Source organism: Pseudophryne corroboree, chromosome 11 (assembly GCF_028390025.1).
Source record: "Pseudophryne corroboree isolate aPseCor3 chromosome 11, aPseCor3.hap2, whole genome shotgun sequence".
In the NCBI taxonomy this organism is placed as follows: domain Eukaryota; kingdom Metazoa; phylum Chordata; class Amphibia; order Anura; family Myobatrachidae; genus Pseudophryne; species Pseudophryne corroboree.
The window spans coordinates 225,839,377-225,859,203 of NC_086454.1; the positions used below are offsets into that span (position 1 = coordinate 225,839,377).

General features: G+C 45.5%; 1 protein-coding gene across 1 annotated transcript in view; it reads left to right on the top strand.

The window, feature by feature from the left end:
• Positions 1–19,543, top strand: part of LPCAT2 (lysophosphatidylcholine acyltransferase 2) — a 218,370-nt gene extending 198,827 nt beyond the window's left edge. Inside the window, exons 14-15 of the mRNA XM_063945284.1 lie at positions 4,704–4,845; positions 18,311–19,543. Of these exons, the coding sequence (XP_063801354.1) occupies positions 4,704–4,845; positions 18,311–18,513 (345 nt within the window). The 3' untranslated portion in view covers positions 18,514–19,543. The remainder of the gene's footprint in view (positions 1–4,703; positions 4,846–18,310) is intronic.
• The last annotated feature ends 284 nt before the right edge of the window (positions 19,544–19,827 follow it).

Here is a 19,827-nt window from a genome sequence, read left to right on the forward strand (position 1 = left end):
TCCGCATTTGTGTTGAAATAATTCCACACCGACGAGCTGATTTTTTTTGTATTTTGACCAGGCATGTCAATGGCCATATTCCTCCCACGGACAACAGGTGTCTCCCCGGGTGCCTGACTTAAACAAACCACCTCACCATCAGAATCCTCCTTGTCAATTTCCTCCCCAGCGCCAGCAACACCCATATCCTCATCCTGGTGTACTTCAACAGTGACATCTTCAATTTGACTATCAGGAACTGGACTGCGGGTGCTCCTTCCAGCACTTGCAGGGGGCGTGCAAATGGTGGAAGGCGCAAGCTCTTCCCGTCCAGTGTTGGGAAGGTCAGGCATCGCAACCGACACAATTGGACTCTCCTTGGGGATTTGTGATTTTGAAGAACGCACAGTTCTTTGCTGTGCTTTTGCCAGCTTAAGTCTTTTCTTTTTTCTAGCGAGAGGATGAGTGCTTCCATCCTTATGTGAAGCTAAACCACTAGCCATGAACATAGGCCAGGGCCTCAGCCGTTCCTTGCCACTCCGTGTCGTAAATGGCATATTGGCAAGTTTACGCTTCTCCTCAGATGCTTTCAATTTTGATTTTTGGGTCATTTTACTGAACTTTTGTGTTTTGGATTTGACATGCTCTCTACTATGACATTGGGCATCGGCCTTGGCAGACGACGTTGATGGCATTTTATCGTCTCGGCCATGACTAGTGGCAGCAGCTTCAGCACGAGGTGGAAGTGGATCTTGATCTTTCCCTTTAACCTCCACATTTTTGTTCTCCATTTTTTAATGTGTAGAATTATATGCCAGTATCAATAGCAATGGCCTACTACTATATTTACTGCGCAAAACTAAAATGCACCACAGGTATAGAATGTAGATGGATAGTATACTTAATGGATGACGAGTGACGACACAGAGGTAGGTAGTACAGCAGTGGCCTACCGTACTGCTATAAGTATATATATAGTATACTGGTGGACACTGTCAGCAAACTGCAAAACTGTCTAAAATGCACCACAGGTATAGAATGTAGATGGATAGTATACTTAATGGATGACGAGTGACGACACAGAGGTAGGTAGTACAGCAGTGGCCTACCGTACTGCTATAAGTATATATATATATAGTATACTGGTGGACACTGTCAGCAAACTGCTTAACTGTCTAAAATGCACCATAGGTATAGAATGTAGATGGATAGTATACTTAATGGATGACGAGTGACGACACAGAGGTAGGTAGTACAGCAGTGGCCTACCGTACTGCTATAAGTATATATATATATAGTATACTGGTGGACACTGTCAGCAAACTGCAAAACTGTCTAAAATGCACCACAGGTATAGAATGTAGATGGATAGTATACTTAATGGATGACGAGTGACGACACAGAGGTAGGTAGTACAGCAGTGGCCTACCGTACTGCTATAAGTATATATATAGTATACTGGTGGACACTGTCAGCAAACTGCAAAACTGTCTAAAATGCACCACAGGTATAGAATGTAGATGGATAGTATACTTAATGGATGACGAGTGATGACACAGAGGTAGGTAGTACAGCAGTGGCCTACCGTACTGCTATAAGTATATATATATATATATATATAGTATACTGGTGGACACTGTCAGCAAACTGCAAAACTGTCTAAAATGCACCATAGGTGTAGAATGTAGATGGATAGTATACTTAATGGATGATGAGTGACGACACAGAGGTAGGTAGTACAGCAGTGGCTTACCGTACTGCTATAAGTATATATATAGTATACTGGTGGACACTGTCAGCAAACTGCAAAACTGTCTAAAATGCACCACAGGTATAGAATGTAGATGGATAGTATACTTAATGGATGACGAGTGACGACACAGAGGTAGGTAGTACAGCAGTGGCCTACCGTACTGCTATAAGTATATATATAGTATACTGGTGGACACTGTCAGCAAACTGCAAAACTGTCTAAAATGCACCACAGGTATAGAATGTAGATGGATAGTATACTTAATGGATGACGAGTGACGACACAGGTAGGTAGTACAGCAGTGGCCTACCGTACTGCTATAAGTATATATATATATAGTATACTGGTGGACACTGTCAGCAAACTGCAAAACTGTCTAAAATGCACCACAGGTATAGAATGTAGATGGATAGTATACTTAATGGATGACGAGTGACGACACAGAGGTAGGTAGTACAGCAGTGGCCTACTGTACTGCTATAAGTATATATATAGTATACTGGTGGACACTGTCAGCAAACTGCAAAACTGTCTAAAATGCACCACAGGTATAGAATGTAGATGGATAGTATACTTAATTGATGACGAGTGATGACACAGAGGTAGGTAGTACAGCAGTGGCCTACCGTACTGCTATAAGTATATATATATAGTATACTGGTGGACACTGTCAGCAAACTGCAAAACTGTCTAAAATGCACCACAGGTATAGAATGTAGATGGATAGTATACTTAATGGATGACGAGTGACGACACAGAGGTAGGTAGTACAGCAGTGGCCCACCGTACTGCTATAAGTATATATATAGTATACTGGTGGACACTGTCAGCAAACTGCAAAACTGTCTAAAATGCACCACAGGTATAGAATGTAGATGGATAGTATACTTAATGGATGACGACACAGAGGTAGGTACAGCAGTGCACTCTGCACTGTACTCCTCCTATATAATATTAATTATACTGGTCGTCCCCAGTCCCCACAATAAAGCAGCACACTGAGCACAGATATGGAGTGTTTTTCAGGCAGACAACGTATACTGGTGGTCACTGTCAGCAAAACTCTGCACTGTACTCCTGCTATAGCTGCTACCCAGTCCCCACAATTAAGCAGTGTGAGCACTCAGCACAGATATATTATGCAGCACACTGAGCACAGATATGGTATGGAGCGTTTTTTTCAGGCAGAGAACGGATAAAAAAACTGGTGGTCACTTAAGTTATCAGCAAAACTCTGCACTGTACTCCTCCTCCTAACAGCTGCTCCCCAATCCTCCCCACAATTAAGCAAAAGCAATAAACCAATCAACTTCTCTAGTTCTACAATAAACGGAGAGGACGCCAGCCACGTCCTCTCCCTGTCATCTCCAATGCACGAGTGAGAAAATGGCGGCGACAAGCGGCTGCTTATATAGAATCCGAATCTAGCGAGAATCCGACAGCGGGATGATGACGTTCGGGCGCGCTCGGGTTAGCCGAGCAAGGCGGGAAGGTTCGAACCTGCCTCGGACCCGTGTAAACAAGGTGAAGTTCGGGGGGGTTCGGTTTCCGAGAAACCGAACCCGCTCATCACTAGTTAAAAGGGGGACATTTCTTTGTTTACCACTATGCCTTCGGGATGGTGGATGGTCTGTGTACTCAGTGTAGGTGCCAGGAAGTATATCTGGGAGGTTGACCTGTTAAAGCTCCTCTTCATAACTTGTGTAATGGAAGGGAGCTGCTCGACCACTCCCTGTCCTGTGCGAATCGTGCAGCTCCTCAACCATCTTCGCCTAGATGTCATTGAACCTCTTATTGACGTTGCTGCCTTCACAACATTCACTGCGTCTGTGACAGACTGCCATTTGTGTCTTGTGGGTTGTGGTTGTCTTGTGTGCCTCAGCACCGAGGAGCAGGGGAAACCATGCACCATTGCATGGACCAATGCACAATTTTATGAAAAATGCACGTTTCTGCCAGTGCAAATCTTCCAGTTGGGCAGAAACTTCTGGCTCCAAATCCTCCTCCTCCTCCTCCTCCTCCTCATCATCATCATCATCATCATCATCATCATCATCATCATCATCATCATCATCATCCCCTACTGCTCCTCAGTACTATCCTCCTCACTGTCATGCTGGGTGAGAATCATTTCCTCCTCCTTCTCCTGGCTCTCCTCACACCTTCATCTGAAGAAATTACTTTGATACAGTTTTACAGGTGGAAATTCTAAAGAGTAGTAAAGGTGGCTATTGTTTGCAATATACTGCATACCACAATGTGCTTATGTAATTCAGAAAGGGGGGTTTGGCATGCTGCTGTTAGTTGTTGAATTTCACCACTGTGTGTTGCTTGCTCTTTGTCCTATATATCAGCATATTTGTGAAATAATGTATTTATTGTTGGCAATAATGTGTGTAGAGGTGCATGTTTGTCTCTAACATGTGGTCAAGATGGCGCTTTTGTAATGCTCTGGGCATCTAGTTACTTTACACTGTGTACCTTAACCAGTAGGATGGCTTACTGAATGTAGCTGTTACAGCCATACTCACCCTGATAGATATATAGCAGAGCAGGGTTGTTTCAGCTCTCCAGCTGGTATCTGTATATACAAGCAGTAGTTGTGGTAATCGCAAGAGGAGACAGCTGTCTCCCACCATGTCACACAGTAGCCAGATGGCGCTGTGCATGAGCAGTAGGAAGTACGGTGACCATCTCGGAAAGGGAATTAAGTCTTTCCTCAGGAACCAACATGGAGTATGCGCAGTCCAATATTATTAACATTTATTCTACCCAGAGTACAACTGTACAACTAGTGACGGCACAGTGTATACCTTAAGGCACCCCATAAATACAAGTTAATAATAATCACCAGGATACTTTAAATAAGCAAAGTTTCTACTGAGTCTTTTTAAGTTCTTCTTTATATGACTTACATAATGCCTGAATAATATTCAGTTTTGAATGAATGCGTATATTATTCTGTGTCTAGTTATTTGATGTTGATCGAGACGGCAGTATAACAGAGGATGAATTCAGCTCCTTACTGCGCTCTTCATTGGGAGTGCCAGACCTTGATGTATCAAAACTGTTTCAGGACATGGATGCTGATAAATCAGGAAAGATCTCATACGGTAAGTCCAGAAACATTGAATTTAGCCCTTGTGTCACTGGCTTCTAAAACACCAGCATTAAGATCAAATAGGTCAACCTGTCTCTGAAAGAAACAGAATAGATCATGGCATTCATAGACCAAGCCAATTTGTTGTATTAATTAAGGTCCAAGCAACTTATCTATTCAATGACCACCCACGCACATACTGTAAAATGCAGTCATCAGCTGATCATTAGTTTTACAGCTTTAAAGGTTACTTTAGGCAGCATATTTATGAAGCCCTGCATTGTATCCAAAAGTTTAATTTGTAATCACCACCTATTGAGACAATAAAAAATTATTTATTGGAGGTATTTATCAATATTTTCTTGCATGGATCCTTTAAAGTCTAAAAAGTAAAATGATTACTCCTACTTCCGTGTGCAGACATAGTTACACAGTTAGTGAGGTCGAAAAGAGGCAAAATGACCATCAGGTTCATCCTGTATTCTGTGTTACGCTGTTCCTAATATAATGCACCCGCTGAAGTAATAGTTTAGTACCAATTGACAGCTATAATTCTTACCACTCCCATATATTAATGACACTGTTAAATTCTATAACCCTGGATACTTTTTCCAGTTATAAATTTGTCCAATCCATTTTTAAATACATTTACAGAGTCTGCCATTATTATCTTCTCCGGCACAGAGTTCCAAATCTTTATTGCCCTTACCGTGAAGAACCCTTTCCTACGTTGTGTGCAGAATTTTCTTTCCTCTAGCCTCAACAAGTGCCCACGTGTCCTATACCGAATTCTTTTAATAAACAAATCCCCTGCTAATTCCTTGTAGTGACCCTTTGCATATTTGAAGATATTAATAATGTCTCCTCTTAGATGCCTCTTTTCTAGTGTATACATATTTAACCTAGTAAGCCTTTCCTCGTAGTCCAGTGTCTCTAACCCTTTAATCAATTTAGTAGCTGGCCTTTGAACCCTTTCTAGTTCCCCAATATCTTTTTTATAATATGGTGCCCAAAACTGAACACAATATTCCAAGTGCAGACGTACCAATGATTTGTACAGTGGCAGGATTACATCCTCGTCCCTTGTCTCAATGCCCTGTTTTATACATGCAAGCACTTTACTGACCTTTTTTGCTGCATTTTGACATTGTGTACTATTATTAAGCTCATTATCTATGGGCACCCCCAAATCTTTCTCTTACGTCCTAGAGGAAGCTGGGGACTCCGTAAGGACCATGGGGTATAGACGGGCTCCGCAGTAGACATGGGCACTCTAAGACTTTAGATGGGTGTGAACTGGCTCCTTCCTCTATGTATCTCCTCCAGACCTCAGTTAGATCCTGTGCCCAGAGGAGACTGGATGCACTGCAGGGGAGCTCTGCTGAGTTTCTCTGAAAAGACTTTTGTTAGTTTTTTTATTTTCAGGGAGCACTGCTGGCAACAGGCTCCCTGCTTCGTGGGACTGAGGGGAGAGAAGCAGACCCACTTTCCTGGACTGATGGGTTCTGCTTCTTAGGCTACTGGACACCATTAGCTCCAGGGGGTCGGAACACAGGTGTCGTCCTCGCTGTTCGTCCCGGAGCCGCGCTGCCGTCCTCCTCACAGAGCCGGAAGATAGAAACCGGGTAAGTATATGAAGTAAGAAGACTTCAAAGGTGGCAGAAGACTTCAGATCTTCAGAGAGGTACCGCGCAGCGTTCGTGCTGCGTGCCATTGCTCCCACACACACACATGGCACAGTAAGGGTGCAGGGCGCAGGGGGGGGGGGCGCCCTGGGCAGCAATAATTACCTCACATAAAACTGGCACCATTATCAGATACTGCGGAGGCGGTATGTTATAAAACCCCCGCCAGTATAAACAAATGAGCAGGACCGAAGCCCGCCATCGAGGGGGCGGGTCTTGATCCTCCGGCACTAACGAGCGCCATTTTCTCCACAGCATGCTGCAGAGAAGCTGCTCCCGGACTCTCCCCTGCTGAACAAGTAACAGGGGACAAAAAACGAGGGGGGGGCGGGCACATTTATTTGGTCCAAATTATATATAAAAAGCGCTGTACAGGCTGGGACTTGGTTTCAGTATCTACTGGCGCTGGGTGTGTGCTGACATACTCTCTCTCTGTCTCTCCAAAGGGCCTTATTGTGGGGCTGTCTCCATATTCATATATCCCAGTGTGTGTTGGGGTGTCAGGAAGTGTGTGTCGACATGTCTGAAGCGGAAGGCTCGTCTAGGGAGGATGCAGAGCAGATGGTGGTGGTGTCTCCGTCGGCACAGCCGACACCTGATTGGTTGGATATGTGGAATGTTTTAAATGCTAATGTGACCTTATTACATGAGAGATTGGACAAAGCAGAGTCCAAGGAAAAAGCAGGGAGTCAATCCATGGCTTTGACTGTGTCACCAGACCCTCCAGGGTCCCATAAACGTCCCTTTTCTCTAACGTCCTAAGTGGATGCTGGGGACTCCGTAAGGACCATGGGGAATAGCGGCTCCGCAGGAGACTGGGCACATCTAAAGAAAGCTTTAGGACTATCTGGTGTGCACTGGCTCCTCCCCCTATGACCCTCCTCCAAGCCTCAGTTAGATCTCTGTGCCCGAACGAGAAGGGTGCACACTAGGGGCTCTCCTGAGCTTCTTAGTGAAAGTTTTAGTTTAGGTTTTTTATTTTCAGTGAGACCTGCTGGCAACAGGCTCACTGCATCGAGGGACTAAGGGGAGAAGAAGCGAACTCACCTGCGTGCAGAGTGGATTGGGCTTCTTAGGCTACTGGACATTAGCTCCAGAGGGACGATCACAGGCCCAGCTTGGATGGGTCCCAGAGCCGCGCCGCCGGCCCCCTTACAGAGCCAGAAGGCAGAAGAGGTCCGGAAAATCGGCGGCAGAAGACGTCCTGTCTTCAACAAGGTAGCGCACAGCACTGCAGCTGTGCGCCATTGCTCTCAGCACACTTCACACTCCGGTCACTGAGGGTGCAGGGCGCTGGGGGGGGCGCCCTGAGACGCAATAATAAACACCTTGGATGGCAAAAAATGCATCACATATAGCTCCTGGGCTATATGGATGCATTTAACCCCTGCCAAAATACATAAAAAAACGGGAGATAAGGCCGCCAATAAGGGGGCGGAGCCTATCTCCTCAGCACACTGGCGCCATTTTCCCTCACAGCTCCGTTGGAGGGAAGCTCCCTGGCTCTCCCCTGCAGTCATTACACTACAGAAAGGGTTAAAAAAGAGAGGGGGGCACAAATTAGGCGCAGTATTAACTATACAGCAGCTATAAGGGGAAAAACACTTATATAAGGTTATCCCTGTATATATATAGCGCTCTGGTGTGTGCTGGCAAACTCTCCCTCTGTCTCCCCAAAGGGCTAGTGGGGTCCTGTCCTCTATCAGAGCATTCCCTGTGTGTGTGCTGTATGTCGGTACTTTTGTGTCGACATGTATGAGGAGAAAAATTATGTGGAGACGGAGCAGATTGCCTGTAATAGTGATGTCACCCCCTAGGGGGTCGACACCTGAGTGGATGAACTGTTGGAAGAAATTACGTGACAGTGTCAGCTCTGTATAAAAGACAGTGGTTGACATGAGACAGCCGGCTACTCAGCTTGTGCCTGTCCAGACGTCTCATAGGCCGTCAGGGGCTCTAAAGCGCCCGTTACCTCAGATGGCAGATATAGACGCCGACACGGATACTGACTCCAGTGTCGACGGTGAAGAGACAAATGTGACTTCCAGTAGGGCCACACGTTACATGATTGAGGCAATGAAAAATGTTTTTACACATTTCTGATAATACGAGTACCACCAAAAAGGGGTATTATGTTCGGTGAGGAAAAACTACCTGTAGTTTTCCTGAATCTGAGAAATTAAATGAGGTGTGTGATGATGCGTGGGTTTCCCCCGATAACAACTGATAATTTCTAAAATGTTATTGGCATTATATCCTTTCCCGCCAGAGGTTAGGGTGCGTTGGGAAACACCCCCTAGGGTGGATAAAGCGCTCACACGCTTGTAAGGGCTCTATCCTCTCCTGAGATGGCCGCCCTTAAGGATCCTGCTGATAGAAAGCAGGAGGGTATCCTAAAATGTATTTACACACATACTGGTGTTATACTGCGACCAGCAATCGCCTCAGCCTGGATGTGCAGTGCTGGGTTGGCGTGGTCGGATTCCCTGACTGAAAATATTGATACCCTAGATAGGGACAGTATATTTTTGCCTATAGAGCATTTGAAAGATGCATTTCTATATATGCGTGATGCACAGCGGAATATTTGCCGACTGGCATCAAGTCTAAGTGCGTTGTCCATTTCTACCAGTAGAGGGTTATGGACACGTCAGTGGTCAGGTGATGCGTATTCCAAACGGCATTTGGAAGTATTGCCTTATTAAGGGGAGGAGTTATTTGGGGTCGGTCTTTCAGACCTGGTGGCCACGGCAACAGCTGGGAAATCCACGTTTGTACCCCAGGTCGCCTATCAACATGAGAAGACGCCGTATTATCAGGCGCAGTCTTTTCGTGGATAAGCGGGCAAAAGGTTCCTCATTTCTGCCCCGTGACAGAGGGAGAGGAAAAAGGCTGCAGAAATCAGCCAGTTCCCAGGAACAGAAACCCTCTCCCGCCTCTGCCAAGCCCTCAGTATACGCTGGGGCTTTACAAGCAGAATCAGGCACGGTGGGGGGCCCGTCTCAATGAATTTCAGCGCGCAGTGGGCTCACTCGCAAGTAGACCCCTGGATCCTTCAGGTGATATCTCAGGGGTACAAATTAGAATTCGAGACGTCTCCCCCTCGCCGTTTCCTAAAGTCGGCTTTACCGATGTCTCCTTCTGACAGGGAGACAGTTTTGGAAGCCATTCACAAGCTGTATTCCCAGCAGGTGATAATCAAGGTACCCCTCCTGCAACAGGGAACGGGGTATTATTCCACACTGTTGTGGTACCGAAGCCGGACGGCTCGGTGAGACCGATTTCTAAATCTAAAATCTTTGAACACTTACATACAGAGGTTCAAATTCAAGATTGAGTCACTCAGAGCAGTGATTGCGAACCTGGAAGAAGGGGACTACATGATGTCTCGGGACATCAAGGATGCTTACCTTCATGTCAAAATTTACCCTTCTCACCAAGGGTACCTCAGGTTTATGGTACAGAACTGTCACTATCAGTTCAGACGCTGACGTATGGATGGTCCACGGCACCCCGGGTCTTTACCAAGGTAATGGCCGAAAGGATGATATTCCTTCAAAGGAAGGGAATTTTAGTTATCCTTTACTTGGACGATTCCCTGATAAGGGTAAGATCCAGGGAACAGTTGGAGGTCGGTGTAGCACTATCTCAGGTAGTGTTGCTGCAGCACGGTTGGATTCTCAATATTCCAAAATCGCAGCTGGTTCCGACGACTTGTCTTCTGTTCCTAGGGATGATCCTGGACACAGTCCAGAAAAAGGTGTTTCTCCGGGAGGAGAAAGCCAGGGAGTTATCCGAGCTAGTCTGGAACCTACTAAAACCGAGCCAAGTCTCAGTGCATCAATGCACAAGGGTTCTGGGTAAAATGGTGGCTTCCTACGAAGCAATCCCATTCGGCAGATTCCACGCAAGAACTTTCCAGTGGGACCTGCTGGACAAATGGTCCGGGTCGCATCTTCAGATGCATCAGCGGATAACCCTGTCACCAAGGACAAGGGTGTCCCTCCTGTGGTGGTTGCAGAGTGCTCATCTTCTAAAGGGCCGCAGATTCCGCATTCAGGACTGGGTCCTGGTAACCACGGATGCCAGCCTGCGAGGCCTGGGGAGCAGTCACACAGGGAAGGAATATCCAGGACTTATGGTCAAGCCTGGAGACATCACTTCACATAAATATCCTGAAGCTAAGGGACATTTACAATGCTCTAAGCTTAGCAAGACCTCTGCTTCAAGGTCAGCCGGTGTTGATCCAGTCGGACAACATCACGGCAGTCACCCACGTAAACAGACAGGGTGGCACAAGAAGCAGGAGGGCAATGGCAATTCTTCGCTGGGCGGAAAATCATGTGATAGCACTGTCAGCAGTATTCATTCCGGGAGTGGACAACTGGGAAGCAGACTTCCTCTGCACGACCTCCACCCGGGAGAGTGGGGACTTCACCCAGAAGTCTTCCACATGATTATAAACCGTTGGGAAAAACTCGACAGGTATTGCGCCAGGTCCAGGGACCCTCAGGCAATAGCTGTAGACGCTCTGGTAACACCGTGGGTGTACCAGTCAGGGTATGTGTTCCCTCCTCTGCCTCTCATACCCAAGGTACTGAGATTGATAAGATGGAGAGGAGTAAGCACTATATTCGTGGCTCCGGATTGGCCAAGAAGGATTTGGTAACCGGAACTTCAAGAGATGCTCACGGAGGATCCGTGGCCTCTACCTCTAAGAAGGGACCTGCTCCAGCAAGGACCCTGTCTGTTCCAAGACTTACCGCGGCTGCGTTTGACGGCATGGCGGTTGAACGCCGGATCCTGAAGGAAAAAAAGGCATTCCGGATGAAGTCATCCCTATCCTGATCAAAGCCAGGAAGGATGAAACCGCAAAAACATTATCACCGCAATTGGCGAAAATATGTTGCGTGGTGCGAGGCCAGTAAGGCCCGACGGTGGAAATTCAACTGGGTCGATTCCTACATTTCCTGCAAACAGGAGTGTCTATGGGCCTGAAATTGGGGTCCATTAAGGTTCAAATTTCGGCCCTGTCAATTTTCTTCCAAAAAGAACTAGCTTCAGTCCCTGAAGTTCAGTCGTTTGTAAAAGGGGTACTGCATATACAGCCTCCTTTTGTGCCTCCAGTGGCACTTTGGGATCTCAATGTAGTTTTGGGTTCCAAAAGTCACATTGGTTTGAACCACTTAAATCTGTGGAGTTAAAAAATCTCACATGGAAAGTGGTCATGCTGTTGGCCCTGGCCTGGGCCAGGCGCGTGTCAGAATTGGCGGCTTTATCCTGAAAAAGCCCTTATCTGATGTTCCATTCGGACAGGGCGGAATTGAGGACTCGTCCTCAGTTTCTCCCTAAGGTGGTTTCAGCGTTTCACCTGAACCAACCTATTTGTGGTGCCTGCGGCTACTAGGGACTTGGAGGACTCCCAAGTTGCTAGACGTTGTCAGGGCCCTGAAAATATATGTTTCCAGGAGGGCTGGAGTCAGGAAATCTGACTTGCTGTTTATCCTGTATGCACCCAACAAGCTGGGTGCTCCTGCTTCTAAGCAGACTATTGCTCGTTGGATTTGTAGTACAATTCAGCTTGCACATTCTGTGGCAGGCCTGCCACAGCCAAAAATCTGTAAATGCCCACTCCACAAGGAAGGTGGGCTCATCTTGGGCGGCTGCCCGAGGGGTCTCGGCTTTACAACTTTGCCGAGCGGCTACTTGGTCAGGAGCAAATACGTTTGTAAAATTCTACAAAATTGATATCCTGGCTGAGGAGGACCTGGAGTTCTCTCATTTGGTGCTGCAGAGTCATCCGCACTCTCCCGCCCGTTTGGGAGCTTTGGTATAATCCCCATGGTCCTTACGGAGTCCCCAGCATCCACTTAGGACGTTAGAGAAAATAAGAATTTACTTACCGATAATTCTATTTCTCATAGTCCGTAGTGGATGCTGGGCGCCCATCCCAAGTGCGGATTGTCTGCAATACTTGTACATAGTTATTGTTACAAAAATCGGGTTATTATTGTTGTGAGCCATCTTTCAGAGGCTCCTCTGTTATCATGCTGTTAACTGGGTTCAGATCACAGGTTATACGGTGTGATTGGTGTGGCTGGTATGAGTCTTACCCGGGATTCAAAATCCTTCCTTATTGTGTACGCTCGTCCGGGCACAGTATCCTAACTGAGGCTTGGAGGAGGGTCATAGGGGGAGGAGCCAGTGCACACCAGATAGTCCAAAAGCTTTCTTTAGATGTGCCCAGTCTCCTGCGGAGCCGCTATTCCCCATGGTCCTTACGGAGTCCCCAGCATCCACTACGGACTATGAGAAATAGAATTATCGGTAAGAAAATTCTTATTTTCCCAGATAGCAGACACTGATACCGACACGGATTCCAACTCCAGTGTCGACTATGATGATGCAAGGTTGCACCCAAGGGTGGCCAAGAGTATCCAATATATGATTATTGCAATAAAAGATGTTTTGCATATCACAGAGGACCCCTCTGTTCCTGACACAAGGGTCTGCATGTTTAAGGAAAAGAAACCTGTGGTAAGATGTGATGTGGGTTTCCCTCATCTCATGAGCTGAACGCTTTATTTGAAAAGGCTTGGGAAACTCCAGACAAGAGACTGCAGGTTCCCAAGAGAATTATTATGGCGTATCTTTTCCCCTTGCAGGACAGGTTACGGTGGGAATCCTCGCCCACGGTGGACAAGGCCTTGACGCGCTTGTCCAAAAAGGTTGCACTACCGTCCCCGGTCACGGCAGCCCTCAAGGATCCTGCGGATCGCAGACAGGAAACTACCTTAAAATCAATTTATACGCCTATGGGTGCCCTGCTCAGGCCGGCAGTAGCGTCGGCATGGGTGGGTAGTGCAATTGCAGCGTGGGCAGATAACTTGTCATCTGACATTGACACCCTAGATAAAGATAGTATTTTGTTGACCTTGGGTCACATTAAGGACGCAGCATTATATATGAGAGAGGCTGCAAGAGATATTGGGCTGTTGAGTTCAAGAGTCAATGCCATGGCAGTTTCTGCTAGAAGGTCCCTGTGGACCCGTCAATGGACAGGTGATGCTGATTCAAAGAGACATATGGAGGCTTTGCCTTACAAAGGTGAAGTTTTATTTGAGGAGGGCCTCGCGGACCTGGTTTCCACGGCTACCGTGGGTAAGTCTTCTTTTTTGCCTTACGTTCCCCCACAGCATAAGAAAACACCTCAATACCAGATGCAGTCCTTTCGGTCGCACAAGTTCAGAAAGGGTCAGGGGCTCTTCCTTCCTCGCCAGAGGTAGAGGTAGAGGGAAAAGAACACCAGCTACGGCTAGTTCCCAGGAACAAAAGTCCTCCCCGGCCTCTACAAAATCCACTGCATGACGCTGGGACTCCGCTGAGGGAGTCCGCACCGGTGGGGGCACGTCTTCAGCTCTTCAGCCAGGTCTGGGTTCAGTCGGATTTGGATCCTTGGGCGGTCGAAATTATATCCCAAGGCTAAAACTGGAGTTCGAAGAGGTGCCTCCACACCAATTTTTCAAATCGGCCTTGCCAGCTTCTCCCCCAGAGAGGGAAATAGTTTCAGCTGCCATACAAAAGCTGTGTCAACAGCAGGTGATTATCAAGGTTCCCCTAATGCAAGAGGGGAAGGGGTTTTATTCAACCCTATTTGTGGTCCCGAAGCTGGATGGCTCGGTCAGACCAATTCTGAATCTAAAATCCCTGAACCTATATTTGAAAAGGTTCAAATTCAAGATGGAATCTCTCCGGGCAGTGATCTCCAGCCTGGAAGGGGGGGATTTTATGGTGTCACTAGACATAAAGGATGCATACCTTCATGTCCCCATATATCCGCCTCATCAGGCGTACCTGAGATTCGCTGTACAGGATTGTCATTACCAGTTTCAGACGTTGCCGTTTGGGCTTTCCACGGCCCCGAGAATTTTCACCAAGGTAATGGCGGAAAGGATGGTGCTCCTGCGTAAGCAAGGTGTCACAATTATCCCATACTTGGACGATCTCCTGATAAAGGCAAGATCAAGAGATCAGTTACTGAAAAGCGTATCTCTCCCCCAGAGAGTACTACAACGACACGGCTGGATTCTAAATCTACCAAAGTCGCAGTTGGTTCCGACAACTCGGCTGTCATTTTTGGGCATGGTTCTGGACACGGGAAAAAAAGAGGGTTTTTCTCCCAACGGAAAAAGACCAGGAACTCCAGAACATGGTCAAGGACCTGCTAAAACCAAAAAGAGTGTCAGTTTATCAATGCACTCGAGTATTGGGAAAGATGGTGGCGGCCTACGAGGCCATTCTGTTCGGCAGGTTCCATGCGAGAACTTTTCAGCGGGACCTTCTGGACAAGTGGTCAGGGTCCCATCTACAAATGCATCGGAGGATAAGCCAGTCCCCCAGGGCCAGGGTATCTCTCCTGTGGTGGCTTCAGAGTGCTCACCTTCTGGAGGGTCGCAGGTTCGGCATTCAAGATTGGGTTCTTGTAACCACGGACGCGAGCCTCCAAGGATGGGGAGCGGTCACACAAGGAAGAAATTTTCAGGGAATATGGTCAAGCCAGGAGTCTTGTCTACACATCAATGTGCTGGAATTAAGGGCCCTATACAACGGCCTACAACAAGCGGAGAATCTTCTTCGCAACCTATCCGTTCTGATTCAGTCAGACGTCACAGCCGTGGCGCATGTAAACCGCCAAGGCGGGACAAGGAGCAGAGCAGCAATTGCAGAAGCCACCAGGATTCTTCGCTGGGTGGAAAATCATGTAAGCGCTCTGTCAGCAGTCTTCATTCCGGGAGTAGACAACTGGGAAGCAGACTTCCTCAGCAGACACGATCTCCATCCAGGAGAGTGAACCTCCACCAAGAAGTCTTCGCAGTGGTGACAAGTTTTTGGGGAGTTCCTCAAGTAGACATGATGGCGTCACGCCTCAACAAAAAGATTTGGACGTATTGTTCCAGGTCGAGGGACCCTCAGGCAGTGGCGGTGGACGCCCTAGTGACACCGTGGGTGTTTCAGTCGGTCTATGTGTTCCCTCCACTTCCACTCATCTCAAAAATATTGAGAATCATAAGACGAACAAGAGTGCAGACAATACTCATTGTTCCAGATTGGCCTCGAAGGGCCTGGTATTCAGATCTTCAGGAAATGCTCACGGAAGCTCCTTGGCCTCTTCCTCCCAGGGAGGACCTGTTGCAACAGGGGCCCTGTGTGTTCCAAGACTTACCGCGGTTACGTTTGACGGCATGGCGGTTGAACACCAAATCCTAGCTAAGAAAGGTATTCCAGGGGAAGTCATCCCTACTCTAATCAAAGCTAGGAAGGAGGTGACGGCAAAGCATTACCACCTTTATCTGGAGGAAATATGTATCTTGGTGTGAAGCCAAGAATGCTCCTACGGAAGATTTTCAGCTGGGTCGTTTTCTCCACTTTCTACAAACAGAAGTGGATATGGGCCTAAAGTTAGGCTCCATTAAGGTGCAGATTTCGGCCTTATCTATATTCATTCAGAAGGAATTGGCTTCTCTCCCAGAAGTCCAGACTTTTGTAAAGGGAGTGCTGCACATCCAACCTCCTTTTGTGCCCCCAGTGACACCGTGGGACCTTAACGTGGTGTTACAGTTCCTTAAATCACACTGGTTTGAACCTCTTCAAACGGTTGAGTTAAAATTTCTCACTTGGAAAGTGGTCATGTTGTTTGCCTTGGCATCTGCGAGGCGGGTGTCCGAATTGGCGGCTTTGTCTCACAAGAGCCCCTATCTGATTTTACATGTGGATCGAGCAGAGTTAAGAACTCGTCCTCAATTTCTACCTAAGGTAGTTTCATCGTTTCATATGAACCAACCTATTGTGGTCCCTCTGGCTACGGGTGACTTGGAGGATTCCAAGTCCCTTGATGTAGTCAGGGCCTTAAAAATTTATGTAGCCAGGACGACTCGGGTTAGGAAAACAGAGGCACTGTTTGTCCTGTATGCAGCCAACAAGGTTGGCGCTCCTGCTTCTAAGCAGACTATTGCTCGCTGGATCTGTTATACGATTCAGCAGGCTCATTCTACGGCTGGATTGTCATTACCAAATTCGGTAAAGGCCCATTCCACTAGGAAGGTGGGCTCTTCTTGGGCGGCTGCCCGAGGCGTCTCGGCATTACAGCTTTGCCGAGCAGCTACTTGGTCGGGTTCAAACACTTTTGCAAAATTCTACAAGTTTGATACCCTGGCTGATGAGGACCTCATGTTTGCTCAATCGGTGCTGCAGAGTCATCCGCACTCTCCCGCCCGGTCTGGAGCTTTGGTATAATCCCCATGGTCCTTACGGAGTCCCCAGCATCCTCTAGGACGTAAGAGAAAATACGATTTTAAACCTACCGCTAAATCTTTTTCTCCTAGTCCGTAGAGGATGCTAGGCGCCCGTCCCAGCGCGGACTATTTCTGCAAGGCTTGTGAATAGTTGTTGCTTACATAAGGGTTATGTTACAGTTGTGATCAGTCTCTGGCTGATGCTGTTTTGTTCATGCTGTTAACTGGTTTAGTTTATACCATGTTGTACGGTGTGTATGGTGTGGGCTGGTATGTATCTCGCCCTTAGATTAACAAAAATCCATTCCTCGTACTGTCCGTCTCCTCTGGGCACAGTTCTTTAACTGAGGTCTGGAGGAGGGGCATAGAGGGAGGAGCCAGTTCACACCCATCTAAAGTCTTGGAGTGCCCATGTCTCCTGCGGAGCCCGTCTATACCCCATGGTCCTTACGGAGTCCCCAGCATCCTCTACGGACTAGGAGAAAAAGATTTACCGGTAGGTATAAAATCTTATTTTTTCCACCACAGTTTCCCCTATATTTTTCCTATTTAGAGTGTAGGATGCGTGTGTGTTTTTTGTCCCAAAATGCATAACTTTGCATTTTTCTATATTGAACCTCGGACCCCATGTGCAAGCAGTCATTACTGGAGAGGGATGTGAAGTGGGATCTTGTAGTCTACAGGCTACAATGATGGCAAATATGGAGATCACTATAGAGAGTCGAGCTCCGAAAAGCTAAATTTGACAAAGCTTGATACATTTGGCAATATCACAGTTCTTAAACTCACTGGGACTACACTTGAGAACAAAAATAGAGGGACTACAGCAGACACCGCTGATGAATACTCTGGTAACCTCGTAATAAATCATGTGGATCAGTTATGCAGACATTGACAATTTTTAGATGATTGATTGCAAAAAGTGCTTGATATATATGCCCCTTAATGTGTTGGTTTTGAAAATGAAAGCAAATGTCTGTTATGAGATACATAAAATGGCAGACTGGTTAGTATTACTGCCTCACAGTGTTGGGGAAATGAGTTCAATTCAAACATAGCCCCATATGTGTGTAGTTGATATGTTCTCTCTGTGATTGTGTGGGTTTCCTTTGGAGTGTGGAAGTGTTTTCTTCCACACTCTAAAAACATACTGGTATGCTAATTAGATTCCTATAATTATTTTTACTCTATGGTAGATCAGTGCTTCTCAACTGCAGACCTCAAGTACCCTCAACAGGTCATGTTTTCTGGATTTCCTTAATAATGCACAGTGGCATTAATTTATTATGCTAGGTCCACAGATAACAATCCTGAAAATATGATCTATTGGGGGTACTTATGGACTCTAGCTGAGAACCACTGCACTATATTGATGACATATATTCTATGCGGCAGTGTGTACAATGGTGGTGGTGCTACATAAATAATAATTTTAATAATATAGATGTTACTATAATGACTTTTGTAGATTCAACATTTTGTTCTTTCTTTCCGGTTACAGAAGAGTTTGAGAAGTTTTTGAAGAAGCATCCAGAATATGCCAAGTTGTTTACAACATACCTTGAACACCAAAAATATTATTTGCATGTGTTGCAGCAAACTGAAGAAGAAGACAAATATATAGAGCCCTTTGTTGCAAGAAATCAAGTTGGGATCAACAGCAAAGAGGAAGCATGTAATGAATCAGACAAGAAAGTGGACTAAACCAAATATTTTAGGCGCTCTGCCATTTTGTTATAAAATTAACATTAATTCTGCAACTATTGATTTACTTGAATGTAACAACGGAAACATTGAATTAACACATTTGAGGACAATTGGTGTATTATTATAAAGCCCATCTGCATTTAATACAATGTGAATAGTAATAAATGAATTGGATCAAAACTTGACATCATGTAATTTGAAATGAAATGCCTAGATACAGTCATTAAGAAGGCAGGTAGAAGTGCAGACAAGTAGAGGGTATATCTAATGCCAGATTGCAAAATGAAGACCAAGCAAATACGTTGTAGCAAAATGAGCTACAACATTTCATTACTCAACCAAAGTATTTTGCAAAAATAAAATCACATACTAAACTGATGATTTATTTTAATCCAGTAGATGAGCTGTTTACATTGTATACTGAAGTAGCTGTGCTAAGTATACTGAAATGTAGGATAAGTCAAGATTAGACGAAAAAGACCTAAGAAATGGAGGAAGATTTTGAAAATCTAGAGAACAGATTTATACAGAACAATTGAAGAGCCAACATTTTTAAGAAACCAAGAAGTTGGCAAACTCATAGTCTTATTCCCTGGCTCCATAAAAGATCTTGTCCTAGACTTTATTTCCTGTCACTAAAGTCCTACATTTTTCTTGTCAACCCTACTTCAGTCAGTGACAGAGCTTAGGACATGACTAGTCCCAGTAAAATATACATTCAAAAGGAAACACAGACCTGTTGGTATTTACTAACATAGTTGGTCTAAACTGATCAAATAATTCTTACAAATGTTGCCCAGTCTTCTTTGCTTGTGATTTGGCATTATGATTTCAACTTACAATGAGTTTATTCACTGAATGTCACATCAAATCATTGAATCCTTTAAAAATATACAATATGTGATATTCAGTATGGCCTTTAAATGTAATAAGTGATATTTTATTGCTACTGTTACCTAGATGTATATCTATGTATCTATCTGTTACACCATTTTTTATATTTCATTAAAATAAACTTTAGAAATAATTTACCAGGTATGGTTTGTTTTATATGTGAAAGATAAAGTAATTTTGTGACTTTGGTAGAAACACAATTTAGAATGTCTTTTTCCTGGACGTATAAGGTAGCTTGTAGGGATTCATATCATTACTTTAAGTGCAGTATGCCCAAACTCATAAATAGATTTAGGGGAAATTAACTGCTTGTTCTATAGTTAGTTTTAAAGAATTTTTGAAAACCCATGAATTTACCTTTTATTCAACTTTTTTGATTTGTTAACAAAAGTAGTCACATGAAACTCCAACTGGTAT